At 40.8% G+C, this 26,509-nt stretch overlaps 1 protein-coding gene across 2 annotated transcripts; it reads right to left on the reverse strand.

Moving 5' to 3' along the window:
- On the reverse strand, window positions 1-24,528 carry ALG12 (ALG12 alpha-1,6-mannosyltransferase). Of its 2 annotated transcripts, none has more exons than XM_060777795.2 (10): window positions 24,425-24,528; window positions 23,858-24,053; window positions 19,476-19,608; window positions 18,746-18,919; window positions 15,971-16,165; window positions 14,317-14,420; window positions 11,703-11,926; window positions 9,612-9,781; window positions 7,776-7,851; window positions 1-1,517 (listed from the first exon to the last, which is right to left on the reverse strand). In XM_060777795.2, the coding sequence occupies exons 2-10, from the start codon at window positions 24,017-24,019 to the stop codon at window positions 1,283-1,285; spliced, it is 1,473 nt and encodes a 490-aa protein (XP_060633778.2). In that variant the 5' UTR covers window positions 24,020-24,053; window positions 24,425-24,528; the 3' UTR covers window positions 1-1,282. The 2 variants fall into 2 exon arrangements, with proteins under 2 accessions (XP_060633778.2, XP_060633779.2); XM_060777796.2 differs by having other exon boundaries at window positions 1,437-1,517; window positions 7,755-7,851.
- Window positions 24,529-26,509: the final 1,981 nt, after the last annotated feature.

The following is a 26,509-nucleotide window of genomic DNA, read 5'->3' on the forward strand; positions in this document are numbered from 1 at the left end:
TTAAATCCACTGAATTTTATTTTAGCAAAAAACAAAAACCAGTTAGTCTTAAAGGTACTGTCACTTTTTTCTCCCTTCCTCTCTAACCTTTTGAACTTAAAAGAGCTTAACAGGATGACTCTTTTGATCACTGCAGAACAGTCATTCTATGAAGTGATAGTGAGGCCTTGTTCAGACATCTTACCAGGATGGAAGGCTATACCCATTCATGGTTCTCAACCTGTGGATCCCCAGATGTTTAGGCCTCCAACTCCCGGAAATCCTAACAGCTGGTAAATTGCCTGGCATTTCTGGGAGTTGTAGGCCAAAACACCTGGGGACCCAGAGGTTGTGAACCACTGCTAAACAAGCTGGTATCACACATGAATAAGCATGCAAAACAACCCATCCCCAGATTTTGTGTGAAACATTAATTATTACACAGCCTGACAATTTTTAGGCCTGTTCCTGGAATTATTTTAGGCACTGATTCGTTCAATAGACTTCATCAGCTCTACTTTCTTTGACATTGTTGTCATGGTTTTCTATGGGCAAGCAAGTAGTGACTGGTAGATGGCATATGTTCTGTATCTTAAAAATTGGAGCTGATGGGGGAAAGCTGGTGCCATTTTTGGATCGGCCAAACATACTCAGAAACTGCTCTAATGTTTGAGGCACCAAAATATGTGTTGGTCAGTATTATAGACAATTATATTATCAAAATTATACTACAGTCGGTCCTTCATATCCATGAGTCTGCATATATAAATTCAATCAGTTACTGCTTGATTTTTTTAATACAAAAAAGCAGGAGTTGTTTGCAATTTTATATAAAAGACGTCATTTTATTACAACATTGTATTGCATAATGGGACTTAAGTATCTATGGATTTTGGTATCAATGGGGAATCCTGAAGCCAAACCCCAGCAGATAACAAGAACCCACTAAATATTTGGCTGATGTGTGCTGGGCATTTCACATGTAAGTGCTATTCCAGTGTAATGCCTGTTTCTGTGTCTCCAAATCTTGGCAGGTAATTGTAATTGCAGTCTCAAAGTACAGCCAGTAAGAAAAGCACAGAGCACTTTTTAAATCAAAGTTCCATTTCATTGAAAAATATATACCTCTGTGTGTGTGTGCGCGCACACACGTGTGTATCTGACACAATACATAGTACCAGCTGTGCATACACAGACCATAAAAAATGAATGATACTATATAATGTTCACAGTCACTGAGTTATGGTTTTACATCAAATACAATTAAGTTTCTGAAGAAAATAAAGGTGAAGTCTCCTAATGTCTATGTTCCAGAAGTAGGAAGCTTTTCCAGTAGTACTAGTTTGGATTTCAAGTTCAAAGTAACAGGAGGTAGTGCAGTAAAATTCAGTTCAATTCCACTGGTGCCAGGGATGTGTGCTAGGACTCTGTGGGTCATCTTATAATGCGATATTTGAACCGGGTCCATTTCCATTAGTAAATGTGTATACGAGAACATGTCGGAGTCACCTGGTTTGAGGTCTTCCCTTTTGTCATACCTGTAAGAGGACAAATAATTGAAAACTGTAGTAAAGATGGATGCATATATACACATGCACATACACAACCAGTTGTCTCAATTGAGTTCTCTGTGCACAAGGCATAGCAACAGTGTGATAATGTGTCTTTTGCTCACGGTAGCCTCTCCATCATTAACTTAACCTCAATATTCAATGCTTGTTCAGGCCAAGATGCATAATATGTGCTTCACAGGCTAAGCACAGCCTTAACCCTGTTTCTATGACATTCAGGACACCTCTAAGGAACTCAGATGCTCCTATTTTCAAAAAGGTTCATGTCAAAAATCATACATCAAATATAGTGTCCCTTACCGCCACTACCACCATGAATATCCAAATTGCCATATCCAAAAAGAGTATAAAAACTGGGTTGTAAGTTTTTCGGACTGTATGGCAATGTTCTAGAAGTATTCTCTCCTGATGTTTCACCTACATCTATGGCAGGCATCCTCAGAGGTAATGAGGTCTGAGGATGCCTGCTATAGATGCAGGCTTTGAAGCTGCAAGGATATTCAATGTTAATCAAGGTGGCCAACTGCAGCATTCACACTTGCCTCCAACAGACAAGAGTTCTTTCTCCCACCCTGGACATTCCACAGATATATAAACCCCACTTGCCTAGTTTACAACAGACCTCACAACCTCTGAGGATGCCCGCCATAGATGAAGGTTAAACATCAGGAGAGAATACTTCTAGAACATGGCCATACAGCCGGAAAAACCTACAACAACCCAGTGATTTCAAACATGAAAGCCTTCAACAATACAGAGTAGAAAAACTGGCCATTTAAAGTTTATTTCAAGTAGCTTGAGATGTCCCTATGTGGTCAAACATGGGGGAAAGAGGGAGAAAAAATGTCACTGCTCCCATGCTCTGTACTGTTATCCACCCTAGGTTTAAACCTTTGTGTTGTTTTATGGCTTCACACTCATTGATGGATGATAAACTGGGCCACAGAAGACAATGTTGCACCCAAGAGTATCCCAAAATGCAGGGGGAATGCATATTGGACATCCCATCAGGAACCATCGGTCCACAGTACCCCATCTATATCTATTTATTTTATTTACAGCATTTTTACTCTGTCTATAGATGATCTCACTCCAAATGCCTGGTCAGCTCAACCAGCAGCTTCACATGGATGTTAAAGAGCATGTAGCCCAAATGCTACAGAACCTAACAGAAACGCTTCCATTTCAGAAAGTGCTACATTCTGAAACTGAGCCTGCAAGGATGAGTGGACCCCACTCTATCTCTGTGGCTTCCTACTCACTTGAGACTAAAATATTATAATGGTTGACAAAACCTGTTAAAAAGTCAAAGGAAACCAACAAATTGTGCATTTTTCCCCCAACAAAGGGTGACCAAAGTTGGTTCTCACATTGCCTCCCAATCTAAACCCAGATTATTCCAATGGGATGTAAGTTATTCTATTTGATCTTCCAGCATGCTTGTATGGCATGCTTGATATTTGGCAGCAGCAGAAATAGGTGGCGGGGACTGCAAAGGCCATGCTCGAGGGCAGCTAGCAAGAGTCTGGCTGGCTGGCTCCATTTAATCACATGAATTAATGCCTCCAGTACAACCTATATGTGGCACAATTAACTGTCCTGTAACCATCCCTATTTATTTATTTACTGTTTAATATGTAAGACTCTGAAAACCACCAGATCATCAGAAGCTCTAAGAAAGATGCAGATACATTTGTGCCAGATTCCTACAATTACCTTGCCTCTCCAAGAGATGACAAACCAAAATTTAGCAAAGCAGGGATGGGGAACACGTGGCCTTCCAGATGTTGTTCAGCAGCTCTCATTGTTCATCTTTAGCTATGCTGAGTAGTCTTATGGAAGTCCAGCAACACCTGGATGGCCAAATATTCCCTTCATATTTGTAGAAAGGCAGTAATGTACCACCCATCTTTGTACTCCAATGCAAGCGTCCTCTGCTTTTTGACAATCTGCTTCTCAAAGTTTTTTGACCATTTTTAATTATAACTAGAACCCACATATTCAAAATTCAATCTCCTCTTTTGTCATTGATTAAAATAAGGCTGAATTAAATTTCAACCAATCTACAGTAAAAATCAAATTAAACACCAACCGATTTAAAGTACTGTACATACTCATGTAAGGGACCCCTAGTGGCGCAGCTGGTCAAATTTGGGGAGTCCCAGCTTCTGCCAAGCTAGCAGTTCAAAAACATGCAAATGTGAATAGATCAATAGGTACTGCTTCTGTGGGAAAGTAACAGCACATCATGCAGTCATGCTGGCCATATGACCTTGGGGGTGTTTATGGACAGAGCTGGCTCTTCGAAAAGGAGATGAGCACCACCCCCCCAGAGTCAGACACAACTAGACTTAATGTCAGGGAAACCTTTACATTTACTTTACATTCTCATGTACAAGTCTAGAAATTTTAGCCAAAAAATCAGGCCAAAAACCCTAGGGTCAACTTATCTACAGGTAAATATAAGAACTGTACCTTAACTCCTATTTAAAAAGAGACCACCTCCTTCTCTGTCTAAAGTAACAAAAAATGAAAGTTTAGTCCATCCTGGGAGAACTTCAATGTGTACACAAGTATATGGTACAACCATTTTTTAAAAAAATGAATTAAAATAAGATTGAATTAAAAGTGAAAAATGATAGAAGGATCCACATTTTGACAATTTCTGGTTTTGCGGAGTACTCTGGTTCCTAAACTGTCCAAAAAGTCAGGGTCATCAATATAACACAGAGCACACCTGCAAAGGCTTTTGTTCAAGAACGGGCTCCTCCTCACTAGCCTCTTTTCCTGTCCTCTTCCGAAACTATAAAGTGATGACCATTGTTTACATTTCCTGGGAGATTCTGGGAACCAGTCCCACCACTACCACCCCACCAAAGCAAAGCAACCTTTACCAGCTGACCTATTATTTTAATTTTAAAAATTAAAATAGAAAATCTAGCATATCTGCAGGATAAAACTAAACACTTGGAGAACCCTTCCAGAAATACACCATTGGCTATTGAATAGCCTATTATTAGGATGCAACTTTCCCCTGAATAGCATTATTCTAAAATCCCCTGCAAGTAAAACTCTTTTCATCCTAATTCATTAATGGCAGTGGCAAGTTTATAGAGTTTGCCTACATTCGTATTTATGACAAGCTTATAGCCACCAGTCTTGCAAGGAAGATAATGAAATGTCTGGCTTTTCCTTAAGGCATTCTGAGTCATGGCAAAGAAAGCGAAGTCAGGTTTGAGGGCGCATGTGAGTCATTTAGTTTATTTAGGAGTCAATCTTAAATGCAGGCTACCACTAATGCATGTTTCCCTCATATATATTAACCTTGTTAGCATATACTCAATTTTAGTGACAGGGCTACTTGGAAGTTTTAGGAAAGTTCAAAATATGCATATAGATTCCCATTATTGGAAGTTAAGAACATCCTATGAAAACTCTAATCAAAATGTATGCAGCTATATTTCCCTCCTCCGGTTTGTGATTAAGTATTTCCAACTTCTCTAAAGTTATGCCTTTGGGGCATTCATATTCAATTTGATCCCAGAACAAAACATGAGAAAACTATTTCTTCAGGTTGGATTTATTTTCCCAGTTTCTAGACTTAACAAAATAGAAATATCCCATATCCATATTTAATAAAGTTGAATATTTGTTTATTTGTCCAAAACAACTTTGAATGTTTACCCAAATATCACGAGTTCTTTCCTCGATATTGCCTTATCATATCATTTGTGCAAAGAAACTATAAATGTTGAATTTTAATATTTAGCTTCTTAGGAGATAGTTAGAATCTAGGAATACTCATTACACAAGAAATGGGCAACAAAGGGCCCTTCCACACAGCTATATAACCCAGATTAAGGCAGAAAATCCTACAAATCCTGCTTTGAACTGGGTTAGCTGAGTCCCCACTGCCATATGTTCCAGTAGAAAATGTGGGATTTTATTCAGCTGTGTGGAAGAGGCCCGAAACTGGGATAGAAGTCATTTAACACTCATCTCCCTCCATATATTCAGGCATGTGGTGTAACCGCCGACCATAGGCTGAAAATTAGCTGGTTTTCGCACATTTTTCCCCATGTGATTGAATCAGGTGAAAAACAAGCTAATTTTTCACCTTCTGGCATTTTTTTGAGGGGGAGAGGTTGCAAGTTTTGCTAATTGCAAGTGATTTGAAGGTTATTGTAGATGTTAAAACTGTAAAAATTGAATTCTAGGCTGCATGCAATTCACAGTCCACATTTTCCACACTCCATATAAAAGCATTAAGTATTTACTTTGGCTAAACATATTCTATTGATTGTGAAGATTATGCCAGGCATATTGTTAATTTAACTGGATTAACGTAGATAAAGCTGTGAAGTTTTGGGGAATGCTAGAGGGCATCCTAGTTGTCTCACCGTTTATTTACTATTCATGGCAGGGTCATGAAGGAAGAATAAGAATTTGAAACAAAATGATTCTCTATCTTACCATCTAGCAGAGGGAGGCAACATGTGGCTCACAACATGTGTAACACTTGGTAGGACCTTCCAGCACTCATCTACACACGGTATTTAAGGATACCTTAGAGCAGTAGTTCTCAACGTGTGGGTCCCCAAATGTTTTGACTTTTAACTCCCAGGAATCTTAACAGCTGGTAAACTGGCTGGAATTTCTGGGAGTTGTAGGCCAAAATACCTGGGGACCCACATGTTGAGAACCACTGTCTTAGAGTCTCCTGGGCTATACACCCATAACAAGATCTAATCTTTTCACCTCCTTTGTAATGGCCCAAGTTCCTGGGAAATGACATATATTATGCCAAAAGTGGTGTATACTGGGGTGTCATTTCACATTATATGTTCTGCAACTTCTGGAGGATCTCTATCTGATCTCATGGCCATTGGCCTGTGGAGTCCTCCGGGGATCTGTTTTATCTTCCACACTACTTAACATTTAGATTAAACTGATGAGAGAACTTATCCAGAGTTTTGGGGCTGGGATGTCATCAGTATAGTGATGACATCCAACACTATCTTGCAGTTGTATCTATTTCCACGGAAGCTGTCTTAATTCTAAAATCAGTATCTGTTCTCAGTGATGGGGAGGATGAGGGCAAATAAACTGAAACTTGATTCAAATAAGATAAGAGGTGCTCCTGATGAGTCAAAATAAAGAAAATAGGGATTCAACCCATTTCGGACAGGGTTACACTCTCTCTGAATCTGCAGGATCATTGGAGTACTCCAGGAATCAAGCTTGAACCTCCAGGTCCCAATGATGGCTAGAAACTCATTTACACAGCATCAATGGCAACCATTTCATGAGCTGTCTTGAACAGACACATGCCTTGAGTACATCATGTGCACCGATGCTGATTGGAGCTGGTTTTGGAGAACATATAACTCTTTTTTTTTCTTCAAATGGCTCCTCTGACTATGGGTCCATTTCTGGGTAGAAATAAAACTGCCGGTCATGATCTTTAAAGCCCTATATACAGCTTGGGTCCAGACTCTTTGAAAAGCCCTATCTCTTAACATGAGTCTGCCCAAATTATATTATTTTCAGAGGACAGCTTTCTCTCAGTCTCACTACCACATTTGGTGAGGATAGCCTTCTTGATGGCAGCTCCCAAGTTTTTGAACTTTCATGGAAGGTTTTGTTGACACCATCCATGTTATTTGAGCATTGGACTATGACTCTGGAGAGAGGGTTTCAAATCTTCACTCAGCCATGGAAACCCATACAATCACCCTGGGTAAGTCATACACTCTCAGCCTCAGAAGGCAAAGGCAACTTCTGTTGCCAAGAAAGAAAACCTTAGGGAGAACCTAAGTAATGGAGAAACTTTTAAAGATGGAGTGCCCAAACTAGGAGAAGAGGTGAAGGGTTGGGCATTTGAGGCTGGGGGGGACGGGACGGGGGGGGGGGGTTGGAAATGACTCAAAGGCACACAACAACAACAACAACAACAACAACAACACTGCTTTGGGAGAAAGGTTTCACATCTACTTCAGACTGCTAGAAAAATAAAATAAAGAAGGCTTTCCTGGGATACCCATTACCTCCTGTACCCTGATTTACTTGTAGCATTCTGCCCCAGCAAGAGTAGAAAATTATTCTTGGACTATCAAACTGCAACAAACCCCAGTATAAGTGACTGTTATAATGACAAGAAGATTCATGCATTAAAATGAGAAAACAATGGTTCCAAAACCACACAGTTTGGAAGGGGTTCTTTACTTCCAATCCGAATTGACTTCTAAAAACCGAGACACTCCAGTCTGTGCTGCAGCCCCATCGATATGGACGGAAACATCTGAAAGGAGAATATACAAGACTGTTAAATAAACAGCCATTCCAGCTGAAGGTACCTAAAAGCAAAGGATAAGATTTGGACTTTATATAGGCATGAACAAACTAATGGGCTCAACTTTGTTTACTAAAATAATTTTGTGGTAACTTCTACTGGGACCAAGATGAAAATAATGGCTGAAATTAAGAGTGAGGTTACACTTAGACTGAAAGAATTTGATATCTATGGGGCATAAGCACAGTCTAAAACTGTAAACCAGCCATCATCTCTAAGGCTAACCTGTCCTGTAGGCATACAGTGTTACATGTATTTATTTATTTATACAGTGTTACATGTAAAACAAGATGGGAAAGAAACACATGTGTTAAATGCAAGAAAGGCAGAATGTTGTTGTTCATTCGTTCAGTTGTTTCCAACTCCTCGTGATCTCATGGACCAGCCCACGCCAGAGCTCTCTGTTGACCATCACCACCCCCAGCTCATTCAAAGTCAATCCAGTCACTTCAAGGATCCCATCCATCCATCTTGCCCTTGGTCAGCCCCTTTTCCTTTTTCCTTCAATTTTCCCCAGCATCATTGTCTTCTCTAAGCAAGGCAGAATAAAACTATAATAATTAGGGGGGAAGCTATTGGACATTAGATTAAATCAGTGGTTCTCAACCTGTGCGTTCCCAGGTGTTTTGGCCTACAACTCCTAGAAATCCGACAGTTTACCAGCTGTTAAGATTTCTGGGAGCTGAAGGCCAAAACATCTGGAGACCCACAGGTTGAGAACCACTGGACTAAATGAACACCTTTTTACCACTGAGGTCAGGCTTGATGTCTTAAGGAACTTGTTCCATCTTTGTTACTAGGTTCACACTGAGGCTGCATCAACACTGCTAAAATAATGTAATCTGACACTATTTTGTCATCACACAATACTAGGGATCCATGAGTGTTATTGGGTTGCTGTGAGTTTTCCACAGATATATAAACCTAACTTGCTCAGTTTCCAACAGATTCCTCAATCTCTGAGGATGCCTGCCATAAATGTGGGCGAAATGTGAGGAGAGAATGCTTCTGGAAAATGGCCATACAGCCTGGAAAGCTCACTACAACCCATGAGACTGAAATTTTTACCATGTTTTCAGCCTTCTCAACCAAAGAGTGTTGGTGCTTCACCAAACTACAACTCCCACAATTCTATAGCACTGAGCCATGGCAGCAAGTGATGTCAAACTGTATTAATTTTCAAGTGTAGCTGCATCCTGAGAGATCTTCAAGGATCTTCCTTAAAACTACTGTTTGCTGTCTTCCTGCTAAAAGATCTTGAGAGAAATGCCCTCTCCACCACTGACCTTACACACGTTGTCATCTTCTCTAAAAGGTAGCAGTTAACTGCAACACTTCTTAATGGCCAGGAAAAAAAAACTTAACACTTTTCTACTCATTCTGAGAGTCCATTTAAACATAGTGATCCACATTCCCAGTTTTGTAATTACTGCTGAAGATGGTAATTATGCAATGTATATTCCAAACTACATATGCCTCCTCTCCCCAGAACAAAAGGAAGCAGCGTTAGGAGGATTTTGAGTGAGGAAGTAGTGAAGTGTCATTTCTCCGCTCCAAACTGCCTCCTCAAAAGAAACTTGCCCTCCCACACCAGGTTCAAATCTCTATTGAAAATGTGTAGCTGCATGTAATGTGTACTTTGTCCAACATATTGCCTGAGGCACAGTGCCCCAAACTTATATTTTATATGCTGACTCAGCTTGACTCACCTGCTGTTGGAGGTACTAACTGGTGTAGTTTTTGTATGGCAACTCCTCCAGGGTAATTGAAATGTGAGACATAGAGCGAAGCTCCTGAGTAAGCAGTGTTAACAATGAGGTGAACTATCACAAACAGAGAGCCTAATTTATACAGCCAAGATTTCTTGTAATTGTTTAGACTGTGAAGAAAAGAAAGAATAGTATGATACTCAATGTATCATCTGGAATGTATCTAGTTTTTATGACATTTATTTATTCATTCATTTATTTACTTCATTTATATACCGCTTTTCTCAGCTCTTGGGCGACTCAAAGCGGTTAACAATAGCAAAATTCAATGCTCAACATCATAAAAAGAGTTAAACAACAGTTAAAAGCAATGATATAATAAACAATCAATTAAACATAACTATAATATCTCATTAGCGTGTCATAGGTAGAATCAAGATCCAATCTCATAATCCGTTGTTCCATATTCCTATATTCAATACACTGCCTATTCAAATGCCTGCTCGAACAACCAGGTCTTCACTTTCCTGTGAAATACCAACAGGGAGGGGGCCGATCTAATTTCTGTAGGAAGGGTGTTCCACAACTGAGGAGCCACCACTGAGAAGGCCCTGTCTCTCGTCCCCGCCAGACGTACGTGTGATGCATGCGGGACCGAGATCAGGGCCTTCCCAGATGATCTTAACGTCCTAGCGGGTTCATAGGAGGAGATGTGTTCAGACAGGTAAGTTGGGCCAGAACCGTTTAGGGCTTTATAGGCTAATGCCAGCACTTTGAATTGTGCCCGGTAGCAAACTGGCAGCCAGTGGAGCTGGGACAACAGAGGAGTTGTATGCTCCCTGAGCGCCGCTCCTGTCAGTATCCTGGCTGCCGAACATTGGACCATTTGAAGCTTCTGAACAGTCTTAAAATTATTATTATTATTATTATTAATAATAATAATAATAATAATAATAATAATGTATTTCTATTCCACCTTTCTGCCAATATAGGAACTCAAGGTGGCTGACTATAAATAGGACACATATTAAAATAATGTAAATGTATTACAATAAATGTAAAGGTTTCCCTTGACATTAAGTCTAGTCAAGTCTGACTCTGGGGGATGGTGCTCATCTCCATTTCTTTGTGCGTAGACACCTCCTAGATCATGCGGCCAGCATGACTGTATGGCACACAGAAATGGTACCTATTGATCTACTCACATTTGCATGCTTTCGAATAGTTAGGCTGGCAGAAGCTGGGCCTAACAGCAGGAGCTCACCCCGCTACCCAGATTCAAACCACCAACCTTTCGGTCAGCAAGTTCAGCAGCTCAGCAGTTCAACCCGCTGCACCACCAAGGGGCCAATGTATTACAATATGAGTGTAAAAAAACTTCAATTCAACCCTTTGTGTCATTAAACCATTAGGCATAAAATATTTAAATGCATTAAACACTATACAGCCACTCCAAAATACCAAATCACAGCATCTAATATCTGTATGTCCAACTCAAGTATCAGAAGCAATTAAAATGGCTTTATCTGCACCTGGAAAGAATAATATATATAAATAAAACTTTATTTGTATACCACTCTATCCCCCCCCCCCCCCCCCCCCCAGGGATTCAGGGCACTTTCCACTGAGCCATAACATGCTATCACATGTCATTCATGTTTAGAATCTATTGGAATGCAACAACTCATTAAAGCTAGGCATTATGGAAATTTTAATCCAACAATATATATAGGGGAAGACAAGGACTGAATGAAACAGTATCTCCTGTAGACTTTAATTTTAATCTGTCTTGATTCAAAGCTTCTCTGACAACTTCTCTTCTAAGGCCAATGCTGAAGTCAGGATCAAATAAAAACTACAATTTTGCATTGCAGATTTCTAGATCTTCTGATTCTCTTTCTAATCTGAGTCATCATGAGGAGACAGCATAAATTTACATCTTAGTGTTTGGCCATTTCCTCTCCTCTGAGGCCTTAAGGCCAACTTTACAGGCTTTCTAAGTATCAGACAAATTAAAAGCCAGTTTTTCTTGATGAATGACAAAAATCAATAAGGTCAAGACACTTAAGTATTATAAAAACAGAAACTTACATTCGTGAGCAGCCTTTGGCAGCCACTATATTGAAGACAGGAAAAGTGTATATAATAAACCGTAGTTCTTTGTGGGGCAGAAAGGAATACAGGAAAACAAAACCAAGTGTGGGTAGAAGTAATATTCGAGTCCTTTTGTCTCCTGCACCTAATGGTATAAAAATAATGCTGCATCCCAGAGCACGAGGCAAGGCTGAATAAAAATACCACAGAAAAGGAGACGTCTTTAAAGAGAAAAAGAGTTAAGGATGATGATGATATTATTATTATTGATTTGATTAAACATTTTCTCTCTAACTTCTATCTGTCTGGCACATTCTGGAGAATCACAAATCAAAGGGTGAGGAGAATTTGCCCTATAGAGGATATTTGGCTGATATGCACTATTGAGTGATGGCTAAGAGTGATGGAAGTTGTAGTCCATCAAAATGCTACGCATTCCCCTTCTTCAAGGCACCTAAGTTTCTCCTTATATAATATGTGAAAACTTCTTATGTTGACTGCACTGAATGGCAGCAAATCTCTAGGACAGATATGGGCAATATTTGGTAGAACACAGAAACAGTATTTTCATTAGCATCGATGCCATCCAAAGGAGAAACATAAATACACTCACAAAGAATGTATTCCTAATTTTCTCAATTTCTGAAATAACAAAGTTCACTTAATTCCTAATGGTTAACTGAACTCAGTTTCAGAATGTGGATCTTTATGTATCCAAAACATTAATAACCACAAGGGGGAGTATTGACAACATGCAGGAATTCCAATGCCTGCAGATGTACAATGCAAACTGTTGGTTGTGATGCTGTTGTGTGCATTCAAGTGTCTGACTTCTGGCAATGCTAAGGCGGACCTATCATGGCAAATTTTATTCAGAGATTTGTACAAAGAGGTTTTGTATTTGCCTTCTAGTGAGATTGAGAGAGTGTGATGCTCTGGCAAAACAGGCACTCACACCAAAAGAAAGAAGCAAACTCTGCTCTTCCAAGTGTTTTAGACTTCAGATCCCAAAAATCCCAGCCAGCTTACTAGCTGTTAGGAATTGTGGGAGCTGAAGTCGGCAACATCTGGAGGAGAACTGTTTCGAAAACTCTGGTTTAAAGGACACTTCTTGAAACAAAGTGCTTAAATCGTTTAAGCATTCACAGTCCAGGTTGTGCAAAGAAATATCAGGGTTGAAGAAAACGGATTCTGTATATGTATTTTAAATACTATCATACCACTCTTGTCTACCAGCTTCTAGTCTAGTCTAGTTTTATCTGCACTGAATGGCAGCAAATCTCTAGGGCAGGGATGGGCAATGTCTGGAAGCCCCAGTTAATTGCCTTGTCCCTTCGAACACACAGTAGTAAAGGTAAAGGCTTTCCCCTGACATTAAGTCCAGTCGTGTCTGACTCTGGGGTGTGGTGCTCATCTCCATTTCTAAGCCGAAGAGCCAGCATTGTCTGTAGATACCTCTAAGGTCATGTGGCCGGCATGACTGCATGGAGCACCATTACCTTCCCACTGGAGTGGAACCTATTGATCTACTCACATTGGCATGTTTTCGAACTGTTAGGTTGACAGAAGCTGAGGCTGACAACGGAAGCTCACGCCACTCCCCGGATTCGAACCTGTGACCTTTCGGTCAACAAGCTCAGCAGCTCAGCACTTTAACCCACTGCGCCACCGGAGGCTCCGAGAACACACAAGCAGGCACAATTCACCACTACCAATTGATCACAGAGCAATAAACACACACACACATACACACACCCTGTGAGGTAGGCCCCCTTAGAGCTGGAGGAGGGAGAAAGTAAGCAGGCAGCAGTCACAACGACATCCGGATAACGCCAGGAATATATGCTACTATTACATTACAGCCTGTGACTCCATCAGCAATGTGAGCATCGCTTTCTGGAGTCAACTTTACAATTCACAGGAGCGGAGCTTCATTTAACGGTAGAGAAGAAACATCATGCAGTTCAAGCATTGGTTCACACTACATTGTGCTCTGTTGTGGGTTGCTGAAGCAACAATAGGGACAGAAAGAGGCATCATTTTCCCTCTAGTAGTGAGGGTTTGCTAAAAAATAGTAAACCTCTTGATAGGTTAATCGTTGCCAGAAATTAATTGAATGCACCCAACAACAAAAACCTAAACTTAAATGTAACTGATTCATTAACTTCAGAGAAATACGATACATCAGTTGTAATACTATATTTATAATGGCATTCAACTGCTTCAAGCAGCCTTGGCAATAGAAATGTAACTACTTTTAAAGTAATGTTGCAACTCTCCTTTTCCTTTCCTGACATTTGTATCTAAGAAACAGTAGGTGTTGGGGTTAGGGATTATAAGCAATTGTAAGAAGCCATCTGTCTTTGATGCTTGGCTTCAAACTCCCATTAATATGTGGACCCTCCATCTAGCTTCATAGGAATGAAGACCTTTAACAACTGGATCAAAAAATGATCTTAGGTAAATTACAGTCTTTAATATCATAATAAGCTGCTGTTATTTAGAAGCTCAAGAAAGGCTTCTCTATACCAATCATTTCAAACATCATAACTAATCAGAACACCAGACTCAACTATTGCGAGAATCTTTGTGTGCAAAATTTAAAGGATACTCCCCAATTGGAACTTTTATTTAAAACTGTGTTATACCAAAGCACTTTCCCCTCAGGCCACAAAAGCTGCTTCCAAAACACAGAATCCAAGGCCACGGTAAGTCCTAAAAGAAGAAAATATTCTAGAATAAAACCAGAACATGTTTTCTATTTATTGATTTAAGTACAGGTTGAATATCCCTTATCTGAAATTCTGAAATCCAAAGCACTCCAAACCTGTCCATATATATAGGTGGCTGAGATAGTTACACCTTTGTTTTCTGATATTTCAATCAAGCACAGAATGCTTTAAAATATTGTGCATAAAATTAACTTTGGTCTATGTGTGAAGGAGTAGTTGACACTTAATAAACTTTGTGTTAGATCCCATTACATATATCCAAATATTACAAAATCGGGGGGGGGGGGGGGGAATCCAAAACCCTTCTAGTCCCAAGTAGTTTGGATAAGGGATACACCGCCTATAATATGTCTATCAGATGAATAAACATCAAATGGAACGAAGCTAAATCAAGCATGGTTCTAGCTTCCAAGGAAGGTCAAAATGCGTCCCCAATGAAATTTCCCTTCAATCTCCAAATTTCTAGAATTATAGAGAATGAGACAATAAAAGTAATTAAGGCTACTTTGCCTGTCCCCATCTTTGAACTGTATTTCTAAATGCTCACTTGAAATTTTAAGTTATTAAAATGCTACAATATTCAGAAGTGAAGGAAAATTTCTTGGTAAGAGCAAAATTTGTTTTTGAGAATTTTCATACCAACTTAAAAACAATACTGCTGGAATAAAGATGTATGTCTTTAATGTACATCTCCTCCAGACCCTTAACATCCTCCATCCTGGGTCATCTAGGAGCTGAAGGTCCAAAGGTTTAGGTACAGCACAGTATGGACGCAAACCATTGGCTTATGCTGGCACTATCACTAAGACAGCTCTAAATACCTTCTAAAGATAAATGTGTGTGTGGTTCATAAAAAAACACCACTGTGCAATATTATTATATATTTAGGTTTACAATAATCAGATCTCACTTCCACCCGCACAAAGGTGCACTATAGCATCCCTGTGTTCAGACAAGACACGGTAGCATGTTCTAAGACTTCCACTAGTCCCAATTCATATATCATGGTGTTAATGGAGACCCTTTGTCCTTCCAGATGTTTTGGACTGTGACTCCAACAATCTCTTACTAACTTCTGGGCCAAGACTTTTGGGAATTCAAGTCCAAAATATTGCAGGTTAGCTGGGGAGGTGTCAGTTTCCCCAACCTGTCTCCTCAAGTAAAACTACAAAAAAAATAATATAGCTTCTACTGTCTCCTAGTTTTGGTCCTCTTCCCCTGTCTTTTTTAGTTTGCTGGTGAGTTGCACAGGTGACAAAATGGCCATAGTCCCCTGAAGCTTGGTCTAAACCACTCATCTCATGTGGTTTGTAGATTGGAAGATATGTGTTTGAGTCTGAGAGAGAGAGAGAGAGATAGCTCACATGTATGACTGTTTTTGTTTTGCATATGCAACTGAAAGAAACTCTTTTTAAAAAAAAAAACCACACATACATTTAAGATACTTACTCATTTCAGACTGAGCTACACATTTTTAGAAGGGACACTTCAGAAGTAAGTCAGGTGAGTTCAAAAGCACTTTAAGAAACTTACCTAACCAAAAAGTTCCTGCAGGAATAGCATAGGAGAGCATTTTCACAAAGGACAGTCTTCTATTGAAGAGGGTCACAAGAAGCATAAGCCCCAGAAATATGCAAAGTTCTGATCTGAAGACAATAATTGCCAAAGCTGAGAACCAGATGAACAGGTGGTGCTTTTGCTGTATCCAAGATGTAATTGCCAGTAGAACTGGTAAATAAAATAACACATCAGACACTGAATACACTACATTGTGAGGTCAGAGATCGGAATGAGACGACAACTAAAAAACTAGTTAGTCCCACTCACATGCACACAAATGTACATTACCAAAACACATTAAAGTGATAAAACAGCAAATATCTCATTCAAAATAGCATTAAAAAAACAAAACAGAGGCGGGGAACATATAGCCTTTCAAATACTGATGGACTATTGTTCCCACTATTCCTGACCAACGTCCATTAGCGATGGGGCTAATGGATCCTGGAGTCTAATTGCTTCTAATAGGTAAGAAATCCTTCTAACAAATTTCACAGCAATAAAAAAAATGCTGAGGATGTGTATTCCTTTGTTATAAAATGCAATTTTCCAAAACTTGTACCAAAGTAATTTGATACATTTTAATAGTTTTGATCTGTACATAATATTCTACTTCTAGTCAATAATGTGTTGCCACCAAAAACTCATTTTTCAAAATATATTTAGTACCTTTTGAAAACAAACTTCACAATTAGATCTGGAGGAGAACAGATTAGCCCATTCTGAACAAAACAGTGCAAGACCTATACATATTATATTTGATATCCACAGTTCTCAAAAACCAGCCAGGATGGCGTCGTCATAATTGCTCTTAACATTTCTACAATATTTCAGGCACAACCAAAAAAACCCTGCTATGTGTGTCCATCTGTCCTCCACTCTCTCCATATGAAAACAGATGGGTTTACTCACAGCCAAGCTGGGTTTACAGGTGGCAAAGAGGATCTCAGATTCAGAGCCACAGCCTACCAGACCCTAATGCAACTGAATACAAAAATTAGCTCCATGCTCTTGTGCCATACCACCCTTTTTACATTGTGGAACAAGCTAATTTACTAACACTTTCCAAGTGTAGCTGCAAAGGGGTCCAGTTCGTGATGTATACACTAAATACAAGATTTTGGAAGAAATTTTCAAATAGTCTTTAAAAGGTTCAAAATGTTATTGTTTACTTATGCAAGGCTTATCTGACTTGGTGGTTTCGTTTCACTTGTGCCTGTTTCTAGTTTTGGATAAAACTGTTGGAATTCAACCCCACACTGCTCAAATCTCAAGTCCTCAATGAGGAACAGTTTAGTTAGTTAGAACATTGGTTCTTAACCTGTGGCCACAGACCACCAGTAGGCTGCGAGGACGATAATCTGGTCCGTAAGCCTCCCTTCTCTTTATTTATTTATTTTATTTCAGCTCCTTTGGCACCACCTGCCACTCCTTTCCTGTTGCTGACTAGCCCCACCCCCTTGGATAGAGCACATCAGCTCTAGATCATTAAATATGGTTTTCTGTGGGCAAGCAGATGAGCTGCTACTAGATGGCATATGCTCTGTATCAGAAACTAGAGCTGATGTGGTCTATCCAATGCAGTTGTCTGAATGAGCACCCCAAATAACCAAACCAAATTTAAGGTAAAGGTAAAGGTAAAGGTTTTCCCCTGACATGAAGTCCAGTCGTGTACAACTCTGGGGTGTGGTGCTGAAGAGCCGGCATTGTCCATAGACACCTCCAAGGTCATGTGGCTGGCATGACTGCATGGAGCGCAGTTACCTTCTTACCGGAGCGGTACCTATTGATCTCCTCACATTTGCATGTTTTCGAACTGCTACATTGGCAGAAGCTGGGGCTGACAGCGGAAGCTCAAGCCACTCCCCAGATTCAAATCTGCGACTTTTCAGTCAACATGCTCAGCGCTTTAAACCCTGCACCACCGGGGGCTCCAAAACCAAATTTAAAGTTGACAAAAATTGATTCGTAACCCTTTTGGTACTAATAGAGAGTGGTCCCTAGTCAAAAAAAGGTTGGGAACCACTGGGTTAGAATACACTAAAGGTTTCTCTTCCCTCATGTCTCCTGTATGACAGTTGGAATGCATCTAATTTTTTCTCTCCTCTCTGTTTCTGCTCTCATTCCAATTGGTTGTTTACTATGGATACTTTTCTACCGCAAGCCTTTTTAATTCTGACTTCTGTTTCTTACATTAGTGTATATCCTTTGTGCTTGAAGGATCTCTCTCTGTGTGTGTGTAAGAGAGATGTAATGATGGGTGTTTCCCCCTCTCTTTGAAATATTAGAAGAGATGGGTGTTAGAGTAGCTCAGACTCAGTTCTTGATTATTAAGAAATGCAGTTATTTCTTCTTATTATAAATAAACCTTTGTGATTTTTAAGACTGGACACTGCATCTTTGCTTACCTAAGCACTTCATGCTCTGCTCGCTAATGAGCTGATACTCAACTTCTGTATTCTGTTTGTTTTTGGATGCTCTGCTTTATTATTTTGGGTAGTTTTTCCATAACAAAAACATTTTCTGAAACATCTTGAGTTGCTTTTATTTTCAGGAATACAAAACCCTATCTCTATTTGTTCTTGTTTTTTTCTTCTTCCTTTGATACCTAATCTGTTAAAGCCCCAACGCTCAAGAACACATCTCCTTCATTAATTGAAGTAGATCTGCACTATGCTTTATGACTCAGTACTGATAAAAAGGAGAAACTGTTTCAATTTAAAAGCATTGCTCAGTGTAATTACTTACCAATAGGAAGTGCAAACACATTAGGGAGAGTTCGAGTGCAGTAAAACATCAGGTGGAATTGAGTAGCAGTTATCAGACAGAAGATCAAGGACACTGTTGAGCCAAACTGCTTTCTGACTTCTTTGTGCAACCGCCACAAGGCATAAATCACACTCAAGCCCAGGCTTCCTCGGACTTAGGTTAAAACAAAAAGAAATCTATAAACACATTAACATCTGTAGTAGAAAGAGTCTCACTAAATGTTATAGTACAAGAGGGATAAGAAACTACATGGAGGATCAAAGGCCAAAATCCACCCGCTGCAGCACAGTACAGTGTCACTCACATAACATTCCAATTTATTTATCACTTTTTGCAGTCATTTATTAATCACCTCTTGACCTACCAGGGTCTCCAAGTTGATTATAGTCATTTAAAAATCACTTCCAGATTTATTTCTTGGCTAGAGATCACTTTTGGGGGGGGGGGCAGGCTGACCCAATTGCAGTATCACACTAAGTGCCATTTTGCTTTCAGGTCCATTGCAGCATCCTATGGAAAGTTAGGATTTATACTTTAAGAAAGGGGTCTTTGTAATTTGCAGCCAGAGAGTTCAAGGGTCTCACCAGGCCACAAAGCCCAGAGTTCCATAGGACCTTACCATGACAATTAAAGGACAATCACAACACTATAATCAGAAAGTATAAATGTTAAAAGTGTACTTCCTAAAATTAACCCACAGATCTCGTACCTATCAGTTGGGAGTAAAATTTAGACATTTGCAGCAGGGACAACATGTATATGGCTGGGCTGGAAAACACAGCAACAAAAATTGGACCAAGGAATGTTCTCGGGACAACTCCAGGAAATTCATGATGGTCATACTGTAGTTAAAACGAAAGAGAAGGATAACACAAAATTATACGGAAGTATCACGACACATATTCAGTCCAATTAACAACCCAACTAAGATAAAGGAAAAATACAAGAATTTGCTTTTACACAGCAAGCTAATTAATCTAGTTTGACGGTGGATTCTCCAGGTATTCCTATGTATCTCTGCTGCCACTGCAGATTCCAAAACAAACATCAAAATCACAAGGAACATGCTATGTGCAGAGTGTGCACCCTGTTTTCCACTAGAAGTGGGCTACTAACAGCTGTAGAAAAAACAATATCAGAAACAAGATGCACTCTGTCTGTAGATCATGTTTCCCAGTAGGAGCACTGGGATATTTTGACAGCACTGGGAGGATTTTTCCAGCAATGGCGGAAGAGTTTACCCAACAAGTTTCTTGTTTTGATCTACTTGTTTTATGCACTGACTGACAACCTAGTGCTTCAAACAGTAGTCTTTGCCTACCTGGAAAAGACAGAAATTGAATTATTATTGTTTATTTATAGTGCACCATCAAGGTACATGTTGCTTTACAAGTAAAACAAGAAAAAACAGAGTATGCACACATGTAAACAGAGGAGCAAAAGGAAAAAATAAAATATAGAACTATACAATCTGAAGTTTTGTTTTGGCATGCACTCTGCCTGAGTTGTAGCCCATCCTATGTCCTATCTTTGCCCTACTGATATTGATAAAAGATTCTTACTTAAACGAAGACGTCTTTCTCAGAGCCCTTCCACACATCCCTACATTACAGAATATCAGGGCATAAAATCCTACATTATCTGAGTGTGGACTCATATAACACAGTTCAAAGCAGATATAACGGGATTTTCTGCCTTGATATTCTGGGATATAGGGCTGTGTGGAAGGGCCCTCAGTAAGTTTCACTGAGATCAACAAAGCTTAACTCCACAGAAGTAACTACAGCAATAATAACCCAAGGATCAAGATCCACACTAGATATAAATCCTTTTTAACAGCCTCTAGAAACAGGAACAAAACCACTGCTGCAACATAGCTCCTCCCATTTTTGAGCATTCACAATTATTGAAAACAAAGTGGGATGTACTCTTCTAATGTCCTTTCTAAACTACCATATAATTTAGATAAATCAAAGTAGATCATCCAGATTATCTGCTTTGAACTGGATTATATGAGTCTACACTGTCATATAATCAAGTTCAAAGCAAATAACCTAGATTTGATATGGCTGTGTAGAAGGGGCCTAAATAACTTTTCATTGTGATCACCTTACCCAACAATACTTCTGAGAAACAGAACCTCTGGTCCTCCATATTATTTGGACTAAACTTCCAATAATCCCTTAAACATTGCTATGCTGATTAAAGCTTCTGGCAGAAAATGTCAAAACTCCCTGAGGGACCAAGACTACCCATTGCTGGTTTAGACAGAGGTCATTCAAATATAGGCACCTGTCCCTTGTTACTTTCAATCCAAATGTTTCACTGCACTGAGTTGTTCACAGTCATTCCCATAGTAAACATATCAACAAAGATGTAATCAGAAAATCATTTCCTCTTTTCTAGGGAACTGAAATTTCCTTGTTCCTCTATATGCACACATGGACAAGACATAAGAAAATAGTATTTGATCAAACACAAGTTCTTGTTAATACACTCAGATAACTTTCATCAACATGTAACAATAGTTGTTAACATATCCAAGGCATGGGCAATTGATGGGGCCAGGGGCCAGTTCTTCATGCCACACTCCTTGCAGACCACTCCCCCAGTGTGCCAAAATGCCTTGTTTCCCCTCTATTTATCCTTCAAAATGTAGACTAGAAGGGGTATTTTGTCACAACCTTTTACCCTTATGAAGGAGAAATGGAAAAAGTGAAAAGGGCTGAGGTTCTAAGGAAGATGGAAGGAAGTCTATGTGTATTGTTATGATGATGAGACTTAGAAACCTTTTTATAATCCAGAGGAATCGCTTCGTAAATCAGAGCTGAAGATTTTGCTGGAAAAGGCACAAACATTTTTTTCAATAACAACAATGTATTGATCTGATCATCCAAAAAAGTACCATCTGGCTGAGGTTTCAAGTATCCAAACTATTAGGCCTTGTCAAATGATGAAGTATCATTCATGTTCCCTAAGTCTGGCTTTTTGCTACAGCACTAGTAATAAATTTGTTTAAAAGTCTGATTATAAATGTGTTTTGGAGGGGTGCTTTTAATTTCAAATATAGATATGACCAGATTAAAGACAATTACACCTGATGCCTTCAGTTCACAGGCTGTAACTGACCTACCAGTTGGTAAAGCTAGGGGAACATCTGCTAAGATCCCTGGCCATTGACTTGTGGACTCCCGCAAGGTCTCATTCTATCCCCTATGCTTTTTTATATCTACATGAAATTGCTGGGTGAGGTCATCCAGAGTTTTGGAGTTCTGTGCCACCTGTATGCAGATGGCACACAACTCTACTACTCCTTTCCACCGAAATCCAAGGAAGCCACCAGATCCTGGAACAGTGCCTGGCAGCTGTGATGGACTCGAAAGGTGCTAACAAGCCGCAGCTGAATCCAAAACAAGACAGAGGTGCTCCTATTCAGTTGCAAAGCCATTGGGGTATAGAGTGGCAACCTGTGCTCGATGAGGTTGCATTCCCCATGAAGACACAGGTCCATTGTCTGGGGGTCCTCCTGGACTCAGCACTGATGCTTGAAGCTCAGGTGTCAGCAGTGGCCGGGAGGGCTTTTGCACAGTTAACGATTGTGCACAAGTTGTGACCATATCTCAAAAAGCTTGTCTTGGCCACAGTGGTCCATGCCTTAATTACACCCAGAATGGACTACTGTAATGCACTCTACTTGGGGCCGCTTATGCAGATGACTCGGAAATTGTAGTTAGTGCAAAGGTTGGCAGCCAGATTACTATCTGGGTTGAGCTTTTGGGAGTGCACGATGTCCCTTTTAAAGCAACTCCACTGGCTTCCAACAAGTTTCCAGTCCAATTCAAAAGGCAGGTTACTACCTATAAAGCCCTAAACTGTTCGAGTTCTACCTATTTTAGTGACTGTATCCCCCCTATTAAGCGCCACGAGTTCTAAGATCTGCTGGGGAGTCCCATGACCATCACAAGCACAGTTGGTGGTGACGAGGGAGAGGGCCTTCTTGGTGGTGGCCCCCTGGCTCTGGAACACCTTCCCCAGAGAGATTAGACCAACTCCAACACTTTCCTCCTTCTGTAGGGACCTAAAGACCTGGCTGTCCAAACAAGCTTTTGAGAACACCTAGTCCCTAGTTATCTATGCAATTGTTGTGTGCAGCCTTGCACTTCCTCCCATAACCTCTTTCCATGACTACAGCTTTACACTTATCCCATTTCCAGTTTGATTATTTACTGCAGGCATCCTCAAACTGCAGCCCTCCAGCTGTTTGGGCCTTCAACTCCCAGAATTCTTGGCAACTGAACAAGTTTGTTAGGGCTTCTGGGAGTTAGGGGTCCAAATAGCTGGAGGGCTGCAGTTTGAGGATGCCGGATTTACTGCCTGTCCACGTTTATATTAGCTTACTGCAGTTGGTTGAGCCCCCAGTGGTGCAGTGAGTTAAACCCTTGTGCTGGCAGGACTGAAGACCGATAGGTCGAAGGTTCGAATCCGGGGAGAATATGGAGCAGCTCCCTCTGTCAGCTCCAGCTCCCCATGTGGGGACATGACAGAAGCCTCGCACAAGGAAGGTAAAACATCAAAAAATCCAGGTGTTCCCTGGGCAACGTCCTTGCAGACAACCAATTCTCTCACACCAGAAGCCACTTGAGGTTTCTCAAGTCGCTCCTGACACACACAAAAAACTGCCATTGGTTGATGAGAACTGTTTTTAATTGTTAGTTGTTGTTTTACACGTCTATACGTTTAATTTAATTGTATTTTAAATTTGTGTTCATTTATGTTCTGTTTTAGGCACCGTGTGCCATGTGTAAGCCGCTCCAAGTCCCTTTGGGGAGATGGTGTGGGATACAAGAATAAAATTATTATTATAGCCTACCCAAGTAAACTGGAGCTGTTTTTATTCTTCCACATTCATAGTAGTCATATGGGGGTTTATTGGAGTGGGGCTGTTTTTTTTTTGTTTTTTTTAAATGAGGGGTTTGAAGATGCTATTACTTCTTTGGTCACCAATGCGATCCTGGCCTATTCAAAACTGACTCGACAGCAACCTCATCCTACACAAAGGAAAGAAATGTCTAAAGAAGAAAACCCATTCACCTTCTCCAAGTCCAGCTTGTGATATAGGATGTCATGGATGGCCTGTAGGTTAAAACTCTCCTCTACTTTCGTAAAGGGACAAACAGCTAAGTGCGTGAAGGCAACAGCGATGATCAGCAACAGCAGCAGATGCTGCCCTCCTGAAGGTTTCTTCTCAGCCATTCTGGATGCAACAGGATTCTTCCTCTACATGAGTCTAATGAGAACAGAAATGGGGGGAAAGAATCTCAGATTTGTTAAGGAATAATGGGAGCTGTAGTTTGTTGAGGCACCTCCAGCCCCCTTTAGCAGAGGAGGCTGAAGATGCCACAGCACTACAGTTCCCATGATTCCACAGAATTGAGCCAGGGCAGCTGGAAGTGCTGTCAAACTCCACTAAATCTACAGTGTAAGTGTAGGATAGCTTTAGCATGAGACGCTCCACATTCCCTCTTTCCTCCTTTCCATCTCCAATCAGATTCTTCCCCCCATTGACTCCCCATGGGGGAAGCCTCTGCCTCCTCTAATCCGCTCTCCCTGCCTTTGGGTCACTTCCTCCTCCCGCGCGCCCAGGGATTCCGGACTCACCCGAGGCGAAACCACGTGGTCTCCTCTCAGGGCAGAGCAGTCACGTGACGCAGGCTTTGGCTTCTGGAGGAAAGGGGCGGGGCTAGACTTGCCAAGGCAATCCGGAAGTAGGGAAGAAGAGTCCCAGCAGCCATCTTTAGTGAGGGCAAAGAGTTCCATCGTTTCCCTTTGTGCTGTTCATCCTTTTACGTTCCCCGTATCTTTGCCAACTGTAAGGACACTAGGGATATTTTAAAACCCTTCTCCGTGAATTAATGTGGGGTGCATCTACATCGTGGAAGTATGAATCCAGTTTGACACCACTTTTAGCATGATTGAATGCTATGGAATTCTGGGAATGCTATGGAATTCTGTAGTTTGGTATGGCCCCAGCACTTTTTGGCCGAGAAGGCGAAAGGAGCTTAAAAAATAACTCCAATGTTGTATTCCATAGCATACAATTATGGCAGTCAAACTGTATTCAGTCTACAGCATAGAATAGATGCATCCTTTGTGTCCACATAAACCCATGCAGCAACTTACTTCTTTCAAAATCCCATCACCCTGAACTTCACAGTTCCACTTTGCGTGCCACTGTAAATCAGAAGACGCTTACTTCTTGGGAGGAGAGCAATGTCCAGTCTCGATAAAATAGTAAAGACATCAGACTGGCAAAAAAGATCCGCCTAGTCAAAGCCATGGTATTCCCTGTAGTAACCTACGGATGTGAGAGCTGGACCTTAGGGAGGGCTGAGCAAAGGAAGATAGGTGCTTTTGAACTGTGGTGTTGGAGGAAAGTTCTGAGAGTGCCTTGGACTGCGAGAAGATCCAACCAGTCCATCCTCCAGGAAATAAAGCCCGACTGCTCACTGGAGGGAAAGATACTAGAGACAAAGTTGAAGTACTTTGGCCACATCATGAGGAGACAGCAAAGCCTAGAGAAGACAATTATGCTGGGGAAAGTGGAAGGCAAAAGGAAGAGGGGCCGACCAAGGGCAAGATGGATGAATGGCATCCTTGAAGTGACTGGATTGACCTTGAAGGAGCTGCAGGGAGCTCTGGCGTGGGCTGGTCCATGAGGTCATGAAGAGTCGGAGACGACTGAACGAATGAACAACAACAACATACTGTAGAACTAAGGTGGATTGAGACCACTTTAACTCCCATGAAATCATTATTTATTTATTTATTTCATATACTTGTATCCCGCCCTTCTCACCCCCAAGGTGGGGCTCAGGGCAGCCTCACAGCAAACCACATTTAGTGCCATTATAATGATAAAAACAACCAACAAATTTATTAAAACAAAACATTAAATAAACAGTTGTTAAAACACGGCAATTAAAATCCGGGTCCGGGTCAATTCATTGTCACTTCGAAATTGCTTCTGTCTTCTTCATACAAGTTGCTGTTCAACGGTCGAATGCAAGGTCCCACAGCCAAGTCTTGAGTTTCCTTCTAAAGGCATGAGAGAGGTGGTCAGCCTGATGTCTTTGGGGAGAGAATTCCACAGATGGGGAGCCACTGTTATGAAGGCCCTGTCTCTTGTCTCCACCCATCACGTTTGCAACGGCGGTGGGATCGAGAGCAGGGTCTCTCCAGATGATCTTAAATTTTGTGATGATTCATAGTAGGAGATACGTTCAGACATGTAGTCTGGGCCAGAACCGTTTAGAGCTTTAAAGGTTAAAATCAGCACTTTGAATTGTGCTTGGAAGCAGATCGGCAACCAGTGGAGCTGGTGTAATATAGAAGTTGTATGCTCCTTGTATGCCGCTCCGGTGAGCCATCTGGCTGCTGACTGTTGGACTAATTGAAGCTTCCGGGCAGTCTTCAAAGGCAGCTGAGAGGACCAGTAGCACAGGGACACACTCCCCCTGTCTAGTTCCCGGCGTAGATCATCTACTAAGGTGACCAAGGCTGTTTCAGTACCATGTCCCAGCCTATACCCAGACTGTGCCTGATTCAGATAATCAGTGTCTACCAAGAATCCTTGGAGTTGTGAGACCAACACATGTTCTAGGACTTTTAGCAAGACCTTCAGCTCTTTCTGCCAAAGAGTGATGATGCCTCACCATATAGAGCTAGCAGCAGGTTTCTAGTCCA

This window comes from Anolis sagrei, chromosome 5, assembly GCF_037176765.1.
Source record: "Anolis sagrei isolate rAnoSag1 chromosome 5, rAnoSag1.mat, whole genome shotgun sequence".
In the NCBI taxonomy this organism is placed as follows: Eukaryota; Metazoa; Chordata; class Lepidosauria; order Squamata; family Dactyloidae; genus Anolis; species Anolis sagrei.

What these genes read in the sequence shown, in the direction of transcription:
- ALG12 (XM_060777795.2), bottom strand. Translation starts at nt 24,019, where the DNA reads ATGGCTGAGAAGAAACCTTCAGGAGGGCAGCATCTGCTGCTGTTGCTG. An exon ending in ATTTTACTCCCAACTGATAG is followed by an intron (nt 18,920 to 19,475) that starts GTACGAGATCTG and finishes TTTTAACCTAAG; the next exon opens with TCCGAGGAAGCCTGGGCTTG. An exon ending in GTTAGTACCTCCAACAGCAG is followed by an intron (nt 7,852 to 9,611) that starts GTGAGTCAAGCT and finishes TTCTCCTTTCAG; the next exon opens with ATGTTTCCGTCCATATCGAT.